The 22,343-nt window shown below is 38.7% G+C and overlaps 1 protein-coding gene across 3 annotated transcripts in view; it reads right to left on the bottom strand.

The window, feature by feature from the left end:
• Window positions 1-18,069, bottom strand: part of TNFRSF19 (TNF receptor superfamily member 19) — a 57,048-nt gene extending 38,979 nt beyond the window's left edge. Inside the window, exons 1-4 of one of the 3 annotated variants that reach the window (XM_036404099.2) lie at window positions 17,865-18,069; window positions 17,597-17,683; window positions 6,168-6,256; window positions 5,475-5,585 (exon numbers count right to left, since the gene is read on the bottom strand). In XM_036404099.2, coding sequence (XP_036259992.1) covers window positions 5,475-5,585; window positions 6,168-6,233 — 177 coding nt within the window. In that variant the 5' untranslated portion in view covers window positions 6,234-6,256; window positions 17,597-17,683; window positions 17,865-18,069. Of the gene's footprint in view, window positions 1-5,474; window positions 5,586-6,167; window positions 6,257-12,310; window positions 12,475-12,833; window positions 12,909-17,596; window positions 17,684-17,864 lie in introns of those variants that run through there. The other 2 variants (XM_036404100.2, XM_054518585.1) reach the window with 2 other exon arrangements.
• Between the last annotated feature and the right edge of the window lie 4,274 nt (window positions 18,070-22,343).

The raw sequence follows: 22,343 nt of genomic DNA on the forward strand, positions 1-22,343 counted from the left end.
TGTTTCTAGTTCCACTGATTATCCATAAACTATGTAAATCCCTAGACAACACAGCCAAAGCAGTTCCACTTATGCCATGATGATTACAAGAATACTTGGTATTCTCAAGAAAAAGTCTACCAGGCATTAAGACACTTAATTGGTGTTGGGTCATATAACAGGCTGCGGCACTACACTGGTGCTGGGAAATGAAGCTTTTCCTAATACCTTTGAGTACATGGCCTTTCTAAATAGCACACAGTTTTAGCTTCCTAAAGTACCTCAGGCTGTGGGTCAGCCTCATCTAGAATCCAATAATGAGCTGAATCTATCAGCAGAAGTCTCTGAGGAGGACAGGCTGTAACAGCATGCTGCAAACATCGGGCTTAGCTGCTGTGTCAAAGTGCACAGCTAGGGTCAGAAAAGTTTCATTCTCACTGAAGATGATTTGACATGCCTACATGCAGCTGCTCCAGTTTCCAGAAACACATGCTGGCCTCTCCTGAGCTGAGATCTGGCAGGCTTCCTCACAAGCAGCTCTCTTGCTTTGAAAATTTAAGAGTGACTGCAAACATGGCAGCAGCTGCTCTCGGTGGCTTCACTGTGACAGCACGTCAGCGGCAGCACAGCATGCTGATGTTCTTGTGTCAGGACTGTCACATCCAGGAGAAGTTTCAAACAGTACCTGCCCATTTAATTCACAATTCCTTTTTCTGAGACAACGTGGAAGTCTTCTCTTTCCTCATCACACACCTGGTACAAGGAAGCAAGCTGTGACACACAGCCCCACCTCAGCAACCATCAAGCTGCCTCTGTCCTACCAGCTGTCTCTCAGTGACAGTATTTATCACGGCTTACTTGATGGCACTGCTGGTTTCAGGCACTCTCCCCTTTACCTCTTGGTTTCTATTCCTTCCTTGACATATATTGTCCTCAGTGCACTGGCTCAGCTGATAACTTTAAAAAATGGTGGTGAAAGGACTGGAAGGACTTCAATTCTGTACTTGAACATCTTTAAGAAAATGGCTGAAACATGAACTATGTCATTTTTTTCTGCATTAATTGTGATTTGTATACATTTCAATAGTATATAAGGCTTGATTTATTTCAGAAACATATATAAGATAGGATGAAATGCTGTTACTATCAAGCCAAACCAATGACTATTCAGGCACGGGTAAACTGAAGCCACTTAAAGAATAAAAGGTATTAAATTATATGTGCTTAACTATGTGATGCTTTGCTGTCTACTAAATGAATGAGAAATGCAATAATGCTGAACCACATGAAGCAAACTCTTCCTTCTGAATCAACACAACCATTTCAGTCTCCCACCCCAGAAGAAAGCACTGCTTAACAAAAAAAGAAAAAAAACCTGAAAAACCTAACAAAAACCCCCAAACAGAAAAACAACATGAAACAAAGACTGCCCACACTGAAAAGTAAGCTAATTCAGTGATTCAACAGCTTCACGAACATTACTAAAGACATGTTTATGAGAAGAAAAGGCTATACAGAGATTTTTTTTAAATTAACAAATAGAAGCAAAAAAGCATGGGAAGCAGCTTTCACTCTCTTCCCCATCAATTCTATTGATACAAGAATAAAGCTTCCTTTCTTCTGATGGCCATATGTTAAAAGTACTTAATAAAAATACAATTAACATAAGTGATCAATGGATTTTAGTTCTAAGCTAATGTAACATTGCAGCATTGTTGTTAGAACATCATATAGGCAATCAGAAAGGAAAAGCTGTGGGTGGTACTATTACTTTCTTACTTGAAGGAAGAAAAATTACTTTAAAAACATTTTTGAAAAAGAGATCCCCATTAAACTGTGATAGCAAAAGCTGAAAAGAATGGTCTAGATTCAGAATTAGTTACTTGAAATAAGGCTGGTTTTTTGCTGATTTTGTTTTGTTTCATGCTATCAAGGGTGTCTGAAGTTGCTTACCTATACAGGAAGGTCAATCCAATAGACTGAGCATTGGTTTGCAACCAAAATTAAAAGACTCACCATTGAATCATAGAACAGGCAGGTTAGAAGGAACATTGAAAGAACATCTGAAGCAAACATTCATGGGTCAGGGACCTGAGCTGATCTGAGATGATCTAGCACCCTGTCCATTTGCATCCCAAAAGCTCCCAGTGATGGGGACTCTAGGGAGATTGTTTCAGTGAATGAATGTTCTCACTATAAAAAAGAAATTCTCCTGGTACAATTTGTGCCCATCACCCTTTGTCTTGTCTATATGTGCCTTGTGAAGAGAAAGCTTCTGTTACACACTATGGCCTCTGTCTACTCTGTTCTACCAAAATATTCCTGCATTACCATGGGCAAGTTGATTTATGTTAGTGTCTCATGTATAAATTGAGAAAGAGCAACAGAATTTCCCTCATTTAGAAAGGTGAAATGCTCATAGAGTACAGCAACAAGACAGATATATCTAACTGAAGTTGTAAAAATAAGTATACATACACATATGCAGTCTGTACAGCTGGGTTTTTGCCCCTGTATTTCTGTAAAGTCACGACAAGAAAGAAAACTACATATTTAGATTGTAATGGAGATAAAGTAATTTCTCATACACAAGGTGAGAAAAGCTGGGCTTTTGCATTCAACCATACAGGCTGATATGTTTTGTTACAAATATAAAAATGAAACCTGTCTGTCAATTGCTTAAAACACTCAGGGGGAACTGAACCAAAAACCCCACCACTAACATTGCATTTTACTATACACTTAGACACAGAATCATGCTCACACATCCAGAAGTATATCTAGTTTTATCTGGGAGCACTAAGTATTTAACAGGAAAACTGACATACTAAGTATTAAGAAACTGTTATTAAACTGTAGCATTATTATATCATTGTTTTATCGTATGTAAAAAAAACAAGCAAACAAAACTTCTCCTGGGCTGCAAGTTACTTCAAGTGTATCATTAAAGGTGTCTTCCCTTTGCATTTTGACCTTTGACTTTACATATTTGTTGCTTCAAGCTGTAGTTCTACATGATTATTTTCAACCACATTTCAGTTACAGCCACAGCATCACATCCTTCACTATGATTCACAGAGAATTGTACCTCTATTTATAAAGGAAATCATGATTCCAATCATTTAGGTTTGAAGAAAATCTGAGATTTCATTTCCAGTATAAAAGAAAAATATTTTTGAAAGTCTATTACTGTCTGCAACAAGTAATTGCTTACATAGTGAAATTAACCAAGCATTCCTATTTTCAAAACCACCAAACTAGTCCTAGAAGAATCAGGACTGTAAACAAAAAACTTATCAGTTTTGTAAACAGTCTGTCAACTAACAGACTGTAAACAAAAATAGGTGAAGCAAATCCATAACTTCAATAGTGTACTACTGCAAACTATAATCTTGTTGTTTTAGTTTAGCTGTTCTTTATTAAATTGAGTGTAATTACTGAGGGTCTGAGTTTTTAGGCTTTTGGGTTTTGTTTGCCAACTAGATAAGTATATTATCTAACTATATAAATGCACATAGTACTGGCTCACTGTTACAAAGTGACATATTTACAAGTGCCTTTATAAATTAAAACACCCCCTAGAACATCTCAAATTTAAGGCCAATCTGAAAAAATCCAAACTAAACCACATCCATGTCATAAGTCATGTCTAAATCTCTGCTTTAAGAGCACTGCTTGTATGACTAAACCTTAACTAATGCTGCCCAACATACAAAGGGATTCCCACTAAAGTGTGAAACTAAGTATTTCTGTTAATGCACTGAACAATCACCACAGGGGGTCAAGAGACAGAGAAAAGGTGTCACTCAATTTCAGTAAATCCCTTCAAATCTCACACAAGCCACAATACTTAATGTGTGGGTTTTTTTCAGAGCTGAACATAATAGGAACTACAGAGCCATAAACTGAAACTGAACTTTTCTTTTTCCCCCTGAAGTTTGAACACACTTACACACCAAACTTAGTAACGGTTCATGTTAAAAAATTTTCAAAAGAAACATTTCAAATTCCCTTAAACACCCTAAATTCCACCTTCAGCATCCTTTTTACACTCTCAGCAGAAGTACAAGACAGAGTCTGCCCTACTGCATGCAAATGGAATGCTCTTTATGGCCCCACCTCCCAGGTGTGGCTCTGACTGCACAGTTATGTCAGGGTCACAGCTTCACACTCCAGCAATGGACAAGATGTGGGTTTAGAGCTGGACACTGAAGAAAGGGTTTTACACATGCATGAGTCTTGGTAGGTCTACTCACCTTTCTGACACCCCCCTGCACTCTTCTTTGCCTCACCATCCTCAGGTCTCTGGCAGGACACTCTTGCTCCCTCAAGACATCCAATCTCCCAAGACACATAACCCATTTTGTTGCCTCCTTCACCTCCAGTAATGAATACCAACATACTCCTCCCTTTCAGCTATGTTTTCCTTCATTGTTCTCTATCCCTGCTCATGCACAGCACCTACTTTCTCTGAACTGAAAACAACTAAGATCCCCCTCGTGACTTGCATTCAGACTTGGAATTTTGTTGAAAATTTTGCCAAGTGAACTTTCTATTCTACTGAATCCCAGCCTGTAATCACAACCAGCATTCATCTCCGTTGATTCATTTCCACTGTCCTCAAATCCTAGTAATTCAAAAACTTTTATGGGGATTTGCTTTTGGAAGAACTGCAATTGTTATGAAAGCAAAATGCAATAGCCTAAGATTCACAATAGCATTTCCTTCTCCATGAAATCAAAAAAACTTCCTATGTGCTTTCTAAATATTATCATGTATTTTTCTGCCCTCAACTTTTTCAATTACTTTACATGGCATTAAGATTAGAATTAGGTTTATAGCATTTTTAATGAATTGTAAAACAAAGAAATTGTTCAAGCCTGACTCGAATCTGGCTTCCTAAAGTGCTCCAACCATAGACCTAGTGAAAACAGAACAATCACCTATTTCCCTCCTGTTCTAAGGAAATATATTAGCTCTCATTTGAATCTTAATCTGTATTTATTTGTGTATGACCCATTCTGTTAAGACAAAAAAGTCATATATAAAATATTTAAACTTTGTCACCCAAAATCCAGAACCAATTGTGAATGCCAGCACTGTAAAAATTAAACCCCTCCATGTCAGCACTCAAGGTACCAAGCACTGGTTTGAAATTAATTTTTCACATTCTCTTCTACAGAGTAAGGTTATGCAGTCTTAACTCCCTGTAGTTTTTTACCCCTTTGTAGTTTTCCCTCCTTTGTTGTTACCTTTAAAACAATAATTCGAGAGCCCATCCAGATGGTACTGCCTACTTTATTAGTGGCATCATCATTTTCTGAACTGAGCGTTTTATAAAAAATGAAACCGATAACATGGTTCTTAAACAACTGCAGAAGGCTCAAATGCCAAAAGAGTACATATTTTCATGTAAGTACAGATATCCATCATTTTAGATCAAATACATAAATGCACTTATCAGAAATAAATTCAAGAAAGCATGATTTCCTTACCTTTGAGAGTTCCATTCCAGGACCACATTGTTTGCAGAGGATACAGTTTCCAGTCTGGTCCCTAAACTCTTGCTCTCTGCAGTCTCCAGTCTCACAAATTACCTTACTTAGCTAAAACACCCAAAACAACAACAAAACCAAAAAAAAGTAAATTCATCAAAGTAAAAAAGTAATTCAGTAATATATTAAATTTGAGAAATAAATCCATGTTTTGATCTTAAAAATAACTTTCTGAATTGTTAATTACCCTTAGTTCTACAGCAAGCCAGAGTTAATTAAGTACACTGAGCAGGCAAGGTAATTGTGTGCTGTGCTACAATCTGTCCATAAACTGAATACTCCAAGCACCTAAACTATGTACAGCACAATGGAGTAAGAGATGGCCACATCTGAAGTGAAGCAGCATCACCTCCACAGCACTAAATTCACTTTATATTTTCTGTTCTAGTCCACTCCTTCATCCATGAAGAGGCTCACAAGGTAAAATTTTATAATTGTGTATGAGGAGCAGCCAGAAATTCTATGAATCAGTGGACAAAGCTTAAGCTCACATCAATAAAATGTGTAAGCATTGTCTGCATGCAGCATTTGAAGACTTTTAGTGTTAGCAGTAATGTGTAAAACAAAAGACACAGTTTCTGTGTTCAGTACAATTTTTTCAACATGGGGGAAAAATATTAAGTTTTAACTTACCAAATATGCTAGTAAAATGACAAGCACTTTCAGTTTATCATCTCTTTGTAATCCTTTAGCATCCATTTCTTGTGATTAAACCTTTCTCCCTAGAAAAATATAAAAAAGAAAAAAAAAATTATATTTACATTGCTTAAATTGCAGAAGTCACATGTCCATCATACTTCATGATACTTAGCATGTCAAAATACAATCTGTCAATGCCATTAACATTTTCAAATGGATTTCTGGAAGCTGCTAAACAACAAATATATGCTTTAAAAATCATATGCCTTTTGAAGACAAGACAATAAACACAAAGTTTCTCTAGTTTTAAATCTCAAAAGAAGAGTCTTAACTGGCTATCAGTCCAGATTACAGAAGATCAGCATTTATTAATCTAACATCCCTAACATGTGTTTCTTGCTTGTAAAACACTCAACTAAGTATGTGATCAACAGACAAAAATAAATTTCTTCAAATACACCATGTTGTTTTTATCATTTAAGAGTAGAGACTGACAAATGAAAGGATGGAACCCAAAACAAAAGGAAAATACCGGAGAAAAATATTAAGAATAGTCACAAAATGCTTTCCAACATGGAACTACTGCAAGCATAATATGCTCTCAAAAATATACAACCAGAATGAACAAAAACTATAATTAACACACAATTCCACCTTTTACTGCATGAATACCCTAGTTGACAAATTCTAATCAATAAGAAGAAAGTATACTTCAGTGTCACTATTGATATTTTTTAAGAGAAGCTGTATCTTGAAGTGTAAAAAGAGCAAAAGTCTACTAGAAAGAACAGAGCAGGCAGAGATGTGTCAGACAGCACTCCACAGGAAAGCCAAGATGACATTTCTATGGTTATTTCTCACTTAAGTGATGGCAATGGTCTATGGGCCAATGACAATTACCAGATTAAATGCATGTCAGCACAGGTACTTTCAAGGAATACGAATACATACAGATATAGTATTTGACATAGGTTTCTTTTTTAAGTCTGCGGGAAAAAAATTAAGGCAAGAAACATTAAATGGAAAAATCTCAGAAAAAATTCTGGATGACCAAAACACAACTTCATGTAAAAAGCACTGTAGGACAACTGGAAAAATGAAAAAGGAAAGTCAACAAATTTTAAAAGTTCTGAAGTCATGAGAAGCTGACAATTTTAATGCTGAAAACAAAATAGGTATGCACGAACAAAACAATTTCTAGTAATAGCAAAGAGCAAATGGTGGACAGAGACAGTAAAAAGACTGTTAAGGGAACTCAGAAATTTCAAGAAACGTTTCTCATCTGTTTTTAGAAACATAGAAAATGGGTAAATACACACACCATACATTATATCATGTACTGGCCAACAAGTAACCAAATATCTTTTAAGTAAAACCAGATTAGATAAGAGACAGATTGTGACACTTTGCACCTCAGTAACCTTGAAATAAGTATCAAGTCTTAATTTTGATCCTGTTCAATTTTGCTGTTCATTCCCTTTGGAATGCTACAGAAATTCAAGAGTAATATATAAGAAATGAAAAAATAACTTAGAATCATCATGCAATAAACAACTCTACACTGCATTACAGAAAAGCAGTCCTGTAAAACAAGCTTGACTTCACTTGATTCAGAGAAGACAAGACAGAAAAGCTAAAAGTCTAAGAGTTAAATTAAAGAAACTGGTTAAATACTGATCCAAAGAATCATGCTGAAATTAATGGGACTTGGCAGAAAAATCCTCATTAACATTTTTATTTCACATAATTCTGTTTAGTGGAAAAAATAAATACTTCATGTGCTTTCTTAATTGCTATAGGACTTAAAACTTTACAGAAGTGTGAAAGGGAAATAAAGTTGTAAACATAATTGAATTTCTTAGATTTGAATGACAAGTGATTACTCCAAGTCATATGATTCGTTAATAATTAAAAAATAGCTAAATCATAATGCAGTTCTAATGCTATTATGATCATCTATAGAATACTACCAAAACTTCAAAACCAGGATTCTTCCTAAGGTTAAAAGTAAGTTTCATTTTAAGTTTCAATATTTACTTTTGCTTCTGAAAGTAGATGTGTAAGGTATCAAAAAGAAACTGACAATTGTAATAATTGTGTATTTTTGTGTCAAGTTTCACATTGAATTTTCAATACAAAAAATACTGCTGAGCTGTAATAAGACTTATGATCTAAAATATGGAGCTGTAACATAATCTATGAGGCCTACTTTTTCTGTGCAAGCTGCCTGAAGCACAGAAAAAATAAAGCAAATTAAGAACAGCCCAATTAACTGCCCTGCAGACTAATTATCTACAATAAAACTATATTAGCTTAATGTACTCCAGGCATATTATACCTTTTCTCTCATACACAATAACTTGAAGATTTAATATTGTTAAAAACCAGTATATATACAACTTATCAAAATCAATACTGAAACAAAGCTAATTACATATTTTCATCTTTTAGGATTCTGGAGTCACAATGGAATAAAAATGAAATGCCAGTACAGAACAAAAAGCAATATTAAAAATCTTGCTGGTCATGCTGAATCTTGTATTTCAGTTTTGGAATTGCCCTACCTTTTATAAGATGATCTTCTTATAGCAAGTATCTCAAAGACTTTTAGAACATAAAAAGCACATGGCAAACCATCCTGTACCACAATATTTTGTACACTTAGGTGTGAAATTTGATTGCAGCTGTGAAATACTCTTTATTTAAAAGAAAAACTACTGCCTTTATAACAGTCTTGGCAAGTCCAATCACCAGGAGTTCCACAACCCAGAGTAAATTTTTAAAATCAAGCATTTTATTACTGGCATCAAACTAGCAAGGACTTCTCCAACTTACCCTATGCTTGACTAAGGTTCAGTTTTTTGACTGATCATTACAAGTTTCATGAGATTTTACAGCTTTAGGCCTATAATATATCTTCTATATAATGAGTCTTCTATGATCAATAAAGACTCCAAAAGAGGCTTGCAGCTCTATGGACCTTAAACTTCAGAGCACTTCAGCAGCACCAAAACACATTTAAATAATTTCAGCAGACGTGTATGAATGCCTGTGGTACTCTATCATGCCATCATTGCATCCATTGTCACCACTCCTGCCAAAACAACACCAAAGACTCTATACTGACTAATGTGAGAGAGAAATGAGCCAGTGTACAAGAAATAACAGTTGTTAGGAGGACAAATAAAATAAGATGTTTCTTTCATGACAACATTTTGATAAAAAAAATTGAAAGGCACCTTAATAACTCAATGTATTGAATGCAAGTCCCAAAGGAGAGATAACTGTGTCAGCTGCATGTTTCCTGCTTCAATCTCCAGCTTTGTAAAAAGCCCTGCTTGAAAAGTAGAGACTGTAGCACTTAATAATAGGCTGCCATTGGGCAAATTTCTTCTCTTATGATATCGAGTGGCATTATACTGATGTCTGTTGGACACTAGCCATTCACCTCATGCTTTCAAGTAAGAGGTTATTAGAAGTTTTTTGCCTCTAAAACATGTGTGAGTAAACAGAGGTTCCATACCTTTAAAGACTATTTGCTCTTGTCCAGATACTGATATTAAACTGAGTTCAGTTATACTCAGTTTTATTAGAAGAAAGAAATCTGTGGACAGAGTTTTTTGAGGTCACTAAATCATTCCAAATACATCTTACTAGGTTAACAGTAATGTGCTTGCCTAAAATACTCAGGGAAAAGCAATCATTACTGGTAATGTACTGAACTCAGGATAGGGAACTTACATTAGGAAATGTAGTTGCATAATTTTAAGGTCATTTGGGGCCTACTATGCATATGTATAAAGAGGGCAATATCAAACAATAAATTAGAAACATGTAATAAATGTATTGTGGAAGTAAGAACTTCCAGCCTTTGAAGGTTATAGAACTCATGGCCCTCTAAAATTTACTCCTACATTTACCAGCTTGCTTGAATAGTAATCATCATTTTATTTCAAAGTCCATGTCAGAAAAATATGTCTTTTTTCTCTCCAAAACACTTCAAATTCCACCATGAAAGACACACCACCTCAAGAACCAAAGCAGCATGACTAAATTATGGCTGACTAGCAGGTTTCTCAGACATAGAAGCATCAAAACTTTGAAGTCAACATCATCCATCTAAGGCAAACTTTAGAAATGGTAAAAACTCCCAACTTCACATTGACTTAACTTGAAGTTGTGAATTCTCAGTTAATTCACAACCAGGTCTTTGAAATTTCCCGTATTTGATTTGATATTTTTACTTGATGACGACTTTTCACACACACTCTATAACACTGGCAGAGTACTCTGAGAAGTTCTGGGTGAGAAAGAGGACTGAAAATACAATCATTTTATCTTGCCAACAGAGGTCTCTGGTATCCAACAAACAGGGTCTCAGCTCCTTTCTAACCACCTACTTCCCACCCGCAGCTGTCAACTGCACGCAATAAAACAAGGAGTGGCAGATGGCTTTAGCAGAGTCAGTGCCCCAGGGGCAAGAAACAAGAGAAGGGAAAGTACTTATGCTGCTGCAATGACAAAGACAAAGCAAGGGAGCAAGTTAGGGACAAGAACTTCCACTACAGAGCTGCACATTGTTATTTCTGTCTCACAGGTCTAGGACACCTTCCCCTTACACCCTGCCCACAACCCTTGTAGTCTTCCACTTTATGCAGTAAATGAGGTCTTGTCTGATCACATTTGCTCCAACTTTTCCAAGAAATGGTCAGTTAGAGCACATTCATCACATTAAATATCACGTTGAAAAGATCTGTAATTTACAATCCTGCCACCATGAAACGTACGACATTAGGCCGCTATGGATTTATTTCTAATTTTGTAAAGACAGAGGTAGCAGATTAAAGTTAGTTAGAACCTTGCTGATGATTGAAAACACTTAGACGTATTTTAGGGGCTGAGGGAGATGAGAAGAAGACAAGGTCACAAGACACAGCCAGGAAATATTTGTGCTGCTTCTGAGTACCACACACTTCAAGTTATGTTAATTGAAGTACTTGTCTTTACAGGAATGATGGTGATAAAGCAGTTTATCGTTTGTGTTCTTCAACATATCCAGCTTATCATTAATTAGATATTAGAGTCAAATAGTGTAACAAAGGTGCAATGTGGCAACATTTTTCCTACACATAAACAAAGCATTTTAGAGGATCAGAGCCTGTGATTCACACAAGAACTCCCACTCTCACCAAAGCTGATGAGCCTACTCACACAACATCAAAACTCTGGTGAAAAAAATGTTGCTTCTTCTGTTTAATACATCTCACCCATCTCAAGTTCTAGGAGACACTGGTTTGCTAGATGAAAGCTCAGTGTCAAGATGAATTTTTGCTTTTGTACTCAGATACGTGAATAAGTAATACACTGAGAATGCCAGTATTATATTCCTACTTACACCAAAACGTACTAATAGTTCTTTTTCAAAGTCATTTTTAGGGATCATGAATTATAAAGCATTGGGCTGGTTAATATACCTTGCAATGGTGCAATACCAATATGCTACATTTATCCAGTCAGCCTTGAGCAGTTTTGGATGGCATGCAATGTCTTAAAAACCACAGACATGAGTTACTTTCATTCACACTATTTTCTTTTACTAGGGTTACAAGTTGTTGAAAGTGAGAAAAAGTGACTTATTGCCTCCTTAACTGACATTTTAAGCATCTTACTAGTAAACTAATAAAGAAGCTTACTTCTAGGTCTAAAAGAAACAACAACAACAAAAAACCAACAAACCAACCAACCAAAAACAACAACAGAAAAACCCACTCCAAAAACCCAACCCTCTTCTCATACGGTAACAAGCTCCAGGTAACACACCTAAGTAACTCGCTTTACACCTGATGGTGAAGGTGTGCTTGAAAGAGATTATGCAGTAGTTAAGAAACCTGCCTACAGATTGAATCAATTTGCCATTACTCATATTAAATGCTACTGGACCACTTTATAAACTTGATAAAAGCATCCTTCTAAAGTAGTTGTAAATATAAAGGTGGTAAATAAGTATTTAGACTTTTCACAAATATCAGGTAAAGCTTTCGGTCCAAGGTCAGATTAAATAGGGACAGGAAAGGAAGTCAAACAATCAAAACCTTTTCAATAAATCGAACTGTAATTGGAGCTTTTAAATCTCTTACCAGCCAAAAGAAAAAAGTAGGGAGCTCCTATTCCTCCAACTCCAGCTCTAATATTGTTTGAAGCAAACAGCAGCTTATTAATGCAGCAGACACGAGAAGCGCTTGTGAACATGAAAGCCCGGCTTTTAAGGGCTTTTTGTTCGCCGCACTCCGGGGTGTGGAGCAGCCACTCCGGGGCTGTTGAGGCCGGCAGAACCCACCACCAGCCGCGGCTCCGTGGCTGCGCCGAGCTCCGCGTACCCACCGCGGGGGCGGCTCGGAGCGGCGGAGCCGGAGCGGCCGCGGGGATGCAGGGGCCCGGCCGAGCCCTCCCCGCGGCCCCGCCGCCCCTCAGCCTGCGCTCTCCGCGGAGCTCGCTGCCCTCACCGAGCTCGCCGCGGGCCCCAGGGGCGGGCGGCGCGGCTCGGTGCCAGGCGGGGCGGCCTCGGGGCGGCGGTGCCCGGCCAGCCCGCGGTGCCCCGGCAGAGCCGCCGCCTCCCCCGCGGCCGCCCCGCTCCGCGGCCCGGCTGCCGCACGCACCCACCTGCCACGGCCGGCCCAGGAGCGCCCGTCCCGCAGCGCCGCCGCCGCCGCCTGCCCTCGGCGGGCGCCCCGTCACCCCGGCAACGCCGCGCCCGCCCCGCCCCGGCCCGTCAGCTGAGCGCGGGCAGCCAATGGGATGGATGGATGGATGGATGGATGGATGGATGGATGGATGGATGGATGGATGGATGGATGGATGGATGGATGGATGGATGGATGGATGGATGGATGGATGGATGGATGGATGGATGGATGGATGGATGGATGGATGGATGGATGGATGGATGGATGGATGGATGGATGGATGGATGGATGGATGGATGGATGGATGGATGGATGGATGGATGGATGGTGCCGTGCGTCCTCACTGGGAGGATGTGAGCAGGGGTGTGTGCCTCCTACCACTGGTGTGAAGCCAGAGTGAATCACAAGTGAGGGGGTGGTGTCCCTTTTATCCCACCAGGAGGACAGGATAGCAGGGCACTCCTGTGCCCACCTCTGCTTCCAGATGCTGCCTGGTGTTGGGACTGCAGCCTTGGCATTGCTGATGCCCCTCAGAGGGAGCTCAGGCTTGTGGCTGCTGGGCTGTTCTAAAGGTACTGGCTCTTGGCCATTGTTAAGGTGAGTGTACAATGAGTCCTTGTAATTGAGCAAAGCTCTTTCCACCTCTCCTGCCCAAAAAGCATGACAGAGGCTTTCTGACAACACACTGCAAATTCTCCTTTCTTGAGTAGCTTTTTCTTCCTGCTAGCTCAGAGCCTGAAATATTTTATCCATTCTCTAGGTAATAAGTTACCCAGCTGTAAGCATAGTGCCAATACCAAATGCAAGTATCCATGGAGAAATGGAGAAATCCAGCCCTTCACGGATAGTAAATTTTTCATAGTCGCTAGGTTGGATGTTACTGCCACTTACTGTGACACAAATTAGGAGCTTTTATGAAGTTAGTGATTCTCCAACATTGGTGAAACTACTCTTGGAGATCTTGGTAAAAGTACTGCTGCTGCAGGAATTTCAGGTTATTAGTTTTACTTCTAATGAAAAAGTTAATGATCCACTTATAGTCTAGACAACTTATAGACACACAAGGAACAAGGTTAGACTCTGAAAAAATGAACAAACTATCATACTGGGAGGTAAAGCATTTTCAAATAAACAGAATTTTTGGATCTCCTCACAAAAATGTTTGAAGATCACCAGCCAAAGGGCTTCTCTAAAAACAAGGAGTGCTTATTGAAATCCAGCAAGTTGTATGCAAAGAGAGAAATGATTGCTGCAAAACTAGTTGTTTCCAATTATAAAACCCAAACAACTCTGAATGTACAGGGGTTTTCATGTAATTCTCTTCTGAAGGGCCTTCAAAGAAGAGCTTTGCTTCAGGACCCTTGCCAGGAGGAGCTCTGCAAGAGGCTGGAATTTCAGTGAGGAATGGCATGCTGCGGCGCAACAGCAGCGCATCTGTTGTGAATAGCAGCTGCTGCACAGCACTGAGCATTGCACACAGTCTCACTATTTACAGACAATCTTTTGTGCGTTATCTGTTTTCTGGAGCCACCAGTGAAACTGTTGCGTGAGTTCTTCTTAGTAGAATCATCATGTATGTTTCAGATACTCGTTTTAAAGCAGTATAGTTAGACAAAGGTAGTAAAATATCTCAGAGTTCTTGAAGTGTTGACTAAACACTCAGGATTACCATATAAAGAAACATTAAGACTTTCATCAGACAGTGGGTTACTATGCTAATGAACTCAGAGCAATGTGCTGTCTGTAACACTGAAACTTAAACATTTAAGTCCTTGTTGTAGCATGTAAAATCTTTCCTCTGAATGTAAAAAGGATGAGTTAGTTCCATTCATCATTGAAAGGTATTGAGAATCATAGAGTTTACACTGTTTTGAATCATGATGCTTCTCAGGAAATTGAAGAAGTGAATTGCTAGAACTAGTACAGAGATTCTCACTACAACAGAGAATGTAAAAAAGAAATACTTGGAAAGCAGTTTCAGCTGACCCCTTTGATAAGACTAAGTTTCGTGACATATCTGATGTGGAAGCAGAAATTGTACAGCAATAGGAAGTTGTTATCTCCATATCTCAAATGCTAACACAGTTCCCCCAGTCAACTGTGAGATAGATCTACTCTTGTTATGACAGCTGTTGGAAGCTGATGTCAGTATAACTGTGCAATGTCTTTTGATAATCTTAACTATTACAAACCTTAAAATATGTTTATGATGTTATCTAAGACACACTGTTTGAAAATGGCTCTATTTATAATCAGAAATTGCTCAAGCTATTTTAATAAATAAATCATACACTTGGGAGTTTCCTAGTCAGATCTGCTTGAAAAAGCATTGTGAACTTTTTGTTTCTGAAGGCTTAAGCCTGAGGATTAATTAATGTTTATACAGCTCTTAGTAAAAGCAAAGTTACTAGTGCCAAGAATTATTACTATTTAATCTTTAAAAGTCAGATCAATGACAGGCTAAACTGTCAGAGAACTGCTATTTAAAACAACAAAATTTGCTGAAAATCCTCTTCCCACCATGCTTGAGTGTGTTCAAGTGTGCTTTCATTTCAGCCTCACTTACATACAGACGAGCAAAGATATTTTTCAGCTTAATTGGGTTGACGCCCATCTTTGTTTAAATATCTGGGGGATTACCTAAAATCCTAGGGGCTTCTTAGAAAATTTAAAAAAACTTTGTTTCTTACATGCATTTTCAGGGCCTAAATGTTGCAAATAATTATCTATACAAATGCTACTCAACAGTGTAATCTATCTGATTAACCAGTGTTTCTCCTGTGTGCAACTTCACCCATTTGTGTGATAGGTCAGACCCTTGTAGTGATAGTTTAATTGTGTTAGACTTGCACAGCTATTTTGACTTCTGAGGAAAAAGACTCCTTGCTTTATTTTTTAAAATTTGCTTCCCTTTCTGCTTTACATCAAGCAGAGATAAAGTTTAGGAACAATTTTCCTCAGAAAATAAATGTACAAATTGGAAAACAAGCAACAAGCAAGAGGGGACTGGAAAGGCAGAGAAGCTCATCAGCAAAGCATAGAATTAATAAATAAAGCCATCTTTTCAGCGTTACAGGAACATATTTTAGCACATCATTGTGACTTAGGGAGAAATACCACATTTTGCTTTGGCTATGCCTGAAATTATATTCTTTCTTGACAGCTATACACATATTATTCATACAGTGCTAATTACTTTCCTTATAATATAATTGACTTGTTAAGTAAGAATATGAATTAATTGATGGCATGGAAAACTAAGTGATTCCAAGTCAGGCCTAGTTAATCTGTGTCTGGTATATTATCTCTTGATATTCAGTAAATTGAAGTTTTATATATACAAATACTGTTTTAATTAGAAGAAACAAACTTTGCAGACTGACTAATGAAAGGTATCTACATTTATCTGGAAGTGTTGATAACTTGATCTTCCTCAGAGGCAAGCATACTGTTAAAATTTGGGTTTGCATGTTGCAATGGTGCATACTGAAGTATGAATATATTCAAGGTCCTGTGGACTGGTAGACATCTTAAAGAATAGTGTTCAAGTGATGCTTGACAGACTTTTAGTTGCAATTTGTTAATAAATGTATTTAAAATTTATATACACCTAAATTTAGACCTAAGACTATATAAGTCAGTATTACTAGCCACCATTAAGACTAGATCTTCAAAGACCTCAGTGTCTGGAATGTTTGCAAGTCTGGTCCCAATTATGGGTTCTAAGTTCTTCTGAAAATCTAAATTATATTTAAATACTACAGAAGGAGTTTGAGTCTTATTTTAACAGTCTGACTCTAGCTGCAGGCACAGAACACTCATGGATTTGGCCCAAACTCACACAAAGATCTGGCCCTTTAAAACTGCAAATGTGTGAATAATCCTATACCTTCAAAAGATTGTTCCCTTAGAATGAATTTCTGGAGTAGATGTCTCAAAATTTCTTCAACACAATACTTTTCATAAATAAGAGTTTGAGGAACAGAGTAAAAAACACTGTGAGTGGAAATTGCACCACTGAAATGCAGCAAAACTTCTATGAAATTCAGCAAAACTAGCTGTTGGCTCTAGACAACTCTAAGACTTCTTTAATATATTTATTAAAATGCCTTAGAGGAAACTTCTATCATCAGGTCAGAAGATTACTTTTATTTTCAATATTTCATATGGGACAGCTGAACTATAATCCCTTCAATCTTAAAATGAAACCATTTCCTTTTGTGGATAAGGATGTTATGCTTATAAAGTTAGTTCTAAAAACTTGTGGAAGTGGAGACTTTTTTTCATCTCAAGTATGGAACTATTAGGCTTTAAAGTGTTGTCTGAAGAAGACACAGTTTAATAAATGCACTGAGAGCAAACAAAGTATTACAGTGTGTAGGAGATATGGTTGGTCTTTCCTTAGAGAATAACTACTCCCCTGAGTCATGTAATACGTGAATTCAAATACAAATTTACAAAACTATAGATGGTATGAATGAGCAGTGTAACCCAAAATCTTATGTACCCCCAAAACATTGAAAAATAGTGGGTTTGCTTCAGTTTTTCAATCTATTATTCTAGATAGTCTGTTCTCTATATAATTCTGCCCGAGAGCTGCAAACAAAATGCTGCATAAATTACAAACAATCTTTTGAACTTTGTACACACAATGATGTGTAGTATTATTGGTTATGCGAACTTTTTAATTCCTTAAATTCTTGCAACACAAAACTGAGAAACAACCCCAAAATTCAGTACCTGTTATCTGATGAAGTTTTCCAGTGCCAGAGTTTCTGCAGCTTAATTTCACACCGCCGGAGCTTCTGAATTAAATGCTTTTGCCTCCTTAAAAAAAAAAAAAAAAAGAAAGAAAGAAAAAGAAAAAGAAAAGAAAAAAAAAAAAGTATGTCAGCACAAGCCCAGACGAAACTCCAAATCCGGGAAAATAAAATTAACCATGCAGATCAAAGGCAGACGAGCACTGAGACCAAATGCCTGTAATCTGATCAGTGATCAGTTGCCGTACATCAAAGGCAGTGCTTTGGCGAGGAAAAAGAGCTCCTTTTCCAGCAGGTAGCTGCACTCAAATTCTGCCTTTCAGTGCTCTGCGCTGGCTCTTTTCCCCCTGTCCTTGCTTGTGCTGGGAGAATGCACACGATTCTGAAATGCTTGGGGTTGAGTGGCTGGATCTGTAGCTTTTGAGTTCCCAAGCTGTGTTGTGGATTGTGTGCTGGAAGCTTTCCCCAGTGCCAGCGGGTTCCGCTTTATCCCTTTCATCTCGCTGAGCTGCAGATCCCATGACATCATTCAATGCTGTGGGACTGGTTAGAGAGCTGTAATACAGCCTGTGGGGGAATGCAGCTAAAGAGCAGCAAGAGTTTGCATGATTTCTAATCAGGTTAGTCCATTGTAGCAAACCCAAGGCTCACTTCAAAGTCTCCACTACATTTAAGTTTCCTCCCAAGAAGAAAGAATAGTGTAGCTAGAAAGTTTTCTTTAAAAGATCCTTTATAATTTTGACTGCAAAAGGAAGTTACAGTCTTTCATAAAGTTCTGAAGTCAGACATGAAGGTCGGTTTGCTAGGCAGCTGTATCACATAAGAGAAACTACTTTTGTTTATCTCTTTGTCAAGATTTGGAGCAGAGAAAATGGTGCATTTTGCACGCTGGCATTGGATTTTTGCACTGGCAAAACCAAGCACAATAGAGCATGCTCTTAGTCCCTGTCTCACATCCTCCCTGCTGCTTACTGTGTGGCCTTTTGCAAATCGTTTTATTTGAGCCTGATTCATCTGTGGCTCATGATTCCTTTAAGTAAATGAGCTGTGAAGCTGCCATAAGTAACTCACTGAAGTGTTTTTCAGTGTAAAGGCATTTTTTAGCTAGAGTAGATTTGAAGTGGTCACCATTGCGCTTCCGCAGAGGGAGGGGGCGGCTTGTGGGTCATGGGAGTGTATGGACAGACATTCTCTGTGCTGCTGCAGGTCACAGCTCTGAGGATTGCTGGAAGGTCCTGTGTAGCCCTGGCGAGCAGGGAAATCCTCAAGGCTGCTGTGACTTTCTCACTTGCAGTGCAGAGGAAAGGCAGAAGAAATCTACGACTGAATTTCATATTCAGTGATCTGAGGCTAAGTTAGCTTTTGGCACAGAGATTGATTCAGCCCTCTGTACTTCAGCTGTTAATAAAACATACAAATATCAAGCAGGACGGATTTTAGGATAATCAGCCGTATTGAAGATGGCACTGAAGTTCCCATCCACGCATACATCATACTTTGGGCATACCACATGTGCAGATGAAAGTGATACGAGCCTGTCAACCGGGAGACGCATGCAAATATTTGCACACCGAGTAACCGAGAATTCATTTAAAAGGCAAAAGTAGAAGGAGGCAGTATGCTAGACCCATTTGCCTTCAGCGTTAAAACAAAAGCAAACAATCAGCGGATAATGGGCACTGGATAGGCGAGCGCGGGAGCCATAGAGGGTCCGGCGGGGATCCCTCGTTCTGCTCCCCGTGTGTGGGCTGCAGCCTCATCCGTGTCCCTGCTCGTCCCCCGCTCCTTGCCCTGCGCAGCCCGGCCGCGCCGCTCGGGAATGATGCTCCCGCCGCACTCGGTGGGATAGGGAGCCTTCTGCTGGCGGGACGGCGCACTGCGGGGCCGCAAGGAGCACTCTGCTCCTTGAGATGGCAAGAAATATTTCCAGAAATGCTCGACAACCTTACAAAAGGTGTTGCAGAATGTAATTCTGTTGCTGGCTGGACGGAGTTTAATTATTGGTTTGTGTCACTTGTCCAGGCAGGCCTTTGATGTTCTGGTAACTGAGATGGAGAAGAGCTGATGCACGTACAAAGAAGTATGGTGCAGGTAATGAATTGACTTTCAGGTATACACTGCTGGAAAAAAAACATGAACAAACCATATATTTATCTCTTTCTCTAATTTCCACTTCCAACTAATATAAATAAAAGAAAATTATCCAGGCTGCTTACTTCTCTTTCAACATTAATTTGCATTCTTCTGATATACAACCCTCTATCACCAGAAAGTTTTTTGATAAGACTCCATTTGTAGCTTTTGTGGTAAAACTGAAAATACTTATATTGAAATAAAATGTATGGGTGGGCTGTGCTGAACTAAAATAACCCCTTCAATTTCAATGGTGCTTTAAGAACAAAGCTCTTCAGAGAAAGCGCCCCTTATTTCTCTGGATTTTAAGCAAAAGCAAGTCCTGATGGTTTATTAGACGTCTTTGATCTTTCTTTCATACATATGAAAAAGAGAAGTAAGGTTAATTATTGGCAATCTAACCTTCTAAAGCTTAGGCATTGCATTTTGCATTTATGACACTACTTTTCACTGTGGAGTCTGTCAGCCTGAACTATCTGCTACTTCCTATTTTATGGCTCCTCAAAATTTGGCCAGATGTGTGTCATAATAACAACAGCTGCTGTTTCCATTGTTCAATATTTTTCCAAAAGCTGATAATGATTTTTACTTCTTACATAAAATAAGGATAATATTGTGATTTGTATAAAGCACAGAACAGACTAGAGCCAGAAACAGAACTTACCTAAGGTGACACTTCACTTTTACACTTTTCAATCATCAGCTCATGCTTTCTCTTGTGGTCACTAACCTAGCAGAGCATTCAAACACAAGTGGTCTGAAATCCATTAAGTTCCTCTCTAGAGGCTTGATTCTAATCACTGAAATTACTGAGATAGGAAATTACTGAAACTGGGGACCCAACTTTTACTCACTCTCTAGGTATCTAAAAAGCTTTTCTGAAAGAAGCACTTGTGATTTCTGTGAGAAACCAGAGAGGTGTCTCTGGATAGGAAGTCCTGCAGAGGGAGATGCTCTCTTCCCATCTAATTGCTTAAATTTTTCTAAATTTAGACAGAATCTTCCTTGAGAAACATTTAGTGGGTCTATCCTTCTCTTTTTACCACATGAGGATCTCAGGCTCTTTGATTCCTCTTTAAGAATTTTTCGGGAAACAGAACAAAGTCCAGGGCTGCTATTCATAGCCAGTGCTTAACTGGGTCAAAGCCATAACAGATTGTCAGTTGATAGAAGTAATAAATTTCTGGACATGTTTCTTAAATATAACCAAATCTTGGGAAAAATTATTTGTGGAAGAAACAATCCAGCCAAATAAAGGGGTTTGTATCCCTGCTCTATTCTTAATATATCTAATATTCATAATATTCAAGCTATGCCTTATATACTTGTATCATAATCAAATGATTTATCATGTTGCTTTATACATGAGCTATCTGCACCTCTTCACTGCACCTCTTCCCTTTGCTTTCCCTCAGTACACAGGAGCTCCAACAGATGGGGAGGTCAGAGGGGAGGTCAGGAACCATCACAGGAAAGCAGTGCCATTGTTACAGCCCACTCACTGGCCACGCAGCCACTGCTTGTGCTGGCTGCAGCCTTTCTAAGTGTGGCAAAAATCCTGGATATCCTGTTATAAATACCACACAAGCAGCATTGGTGGTGTTACAAGTTTTCATCCTGCACATCTACTGTGACTGCTGTCTCCTGATGATAAGTGATGAGATACTGATTTATAGAGGTGGGAGACCATTTTCAGAAACTTTTATGGCAGATCAGCACTATCTCTGAAGCAATGCTTATCTATCCTGGTCCCAGTTAATGTCAGAAGTGCTGATCATTGCTCTCCTAAAGTATTAGGGGGATATTGTTCCATGAGGCAAGTCAGCCCTGTGGTGAGGAGAGATGCTTTAGAATACCCAAATCCAACCACCTGCATTATCTGCACTGCCATCCCAACAGAAGCTGGCATCCTGTTTCTGCTGGATCACAGGGCTGTTGTTAGGCCAGGTGTTGCTGATACCTACTCCCACTTCCTGCTTCAGCACTTGCAAGCTCCTTGAGAGTCATAATGTGTAAGAACTTCAGATACAGCACCTTTAGGCAGAAAAATCAAGACCCTTTGGCATATCCTGAAAAACTGGCTCACTGTTATCACCTAGTGTGTCATCAGACTCACCCTAATCTGCAACACTCTGCACTGTCAGTTGCAGTGCAACTTGCTCTAGTTAATAATAGCTTTGGATGTAGTTCCATTAAATTTTGATTTTTCAAGGAGAAAAATTCTGTCTGCCATTTATGTGTTCTGCAATAGCAGGTCTCTGACCTCATGATTTGGGTGGAGAAAACAGCTTTTTTGCTTGTCTTTGGTCTTGAATTTTTATTGCAGTTTGCCTGTGGGGTTTTTTCTCCCATGGGTCTTCATAGGAGACAGCTTTGACTTGTTGCCTTATGAGTACCTTGAGATCTAAGCAAAATGGAGATTTTTAGTTCTTGGCACTCCAGGTGGATCACTCTGAGGGAAGCCTCACGGGCATTGCCACATTGAGATAACATGGAAAGTTCTGAATTTGGCTTTGAGGTTGTCCTCAAGGATAATGTAGATACACACTGTAGGAAGTAATAGCTAATTTACCTGTGATTGGGAGTCAGAAATT

The sequence above is a fragment of the Molothrus ater genome, chromosome 2, assembly GCF_012460135.2.
Source record: "Molothrus ater isolate BHLD 08-10-18 breed brown headed cowbird chromosome 2, BPBGC_Mater_1.1, whole genome shotgun sequence".
In the NCBI taxonomy this organism is placed as follows: domain Eukaryota; kingdom Metazoa; phylum Chordata; class Aves; order Passeriformes; family Icteridae; genus Molothrus; species Molothrus ater.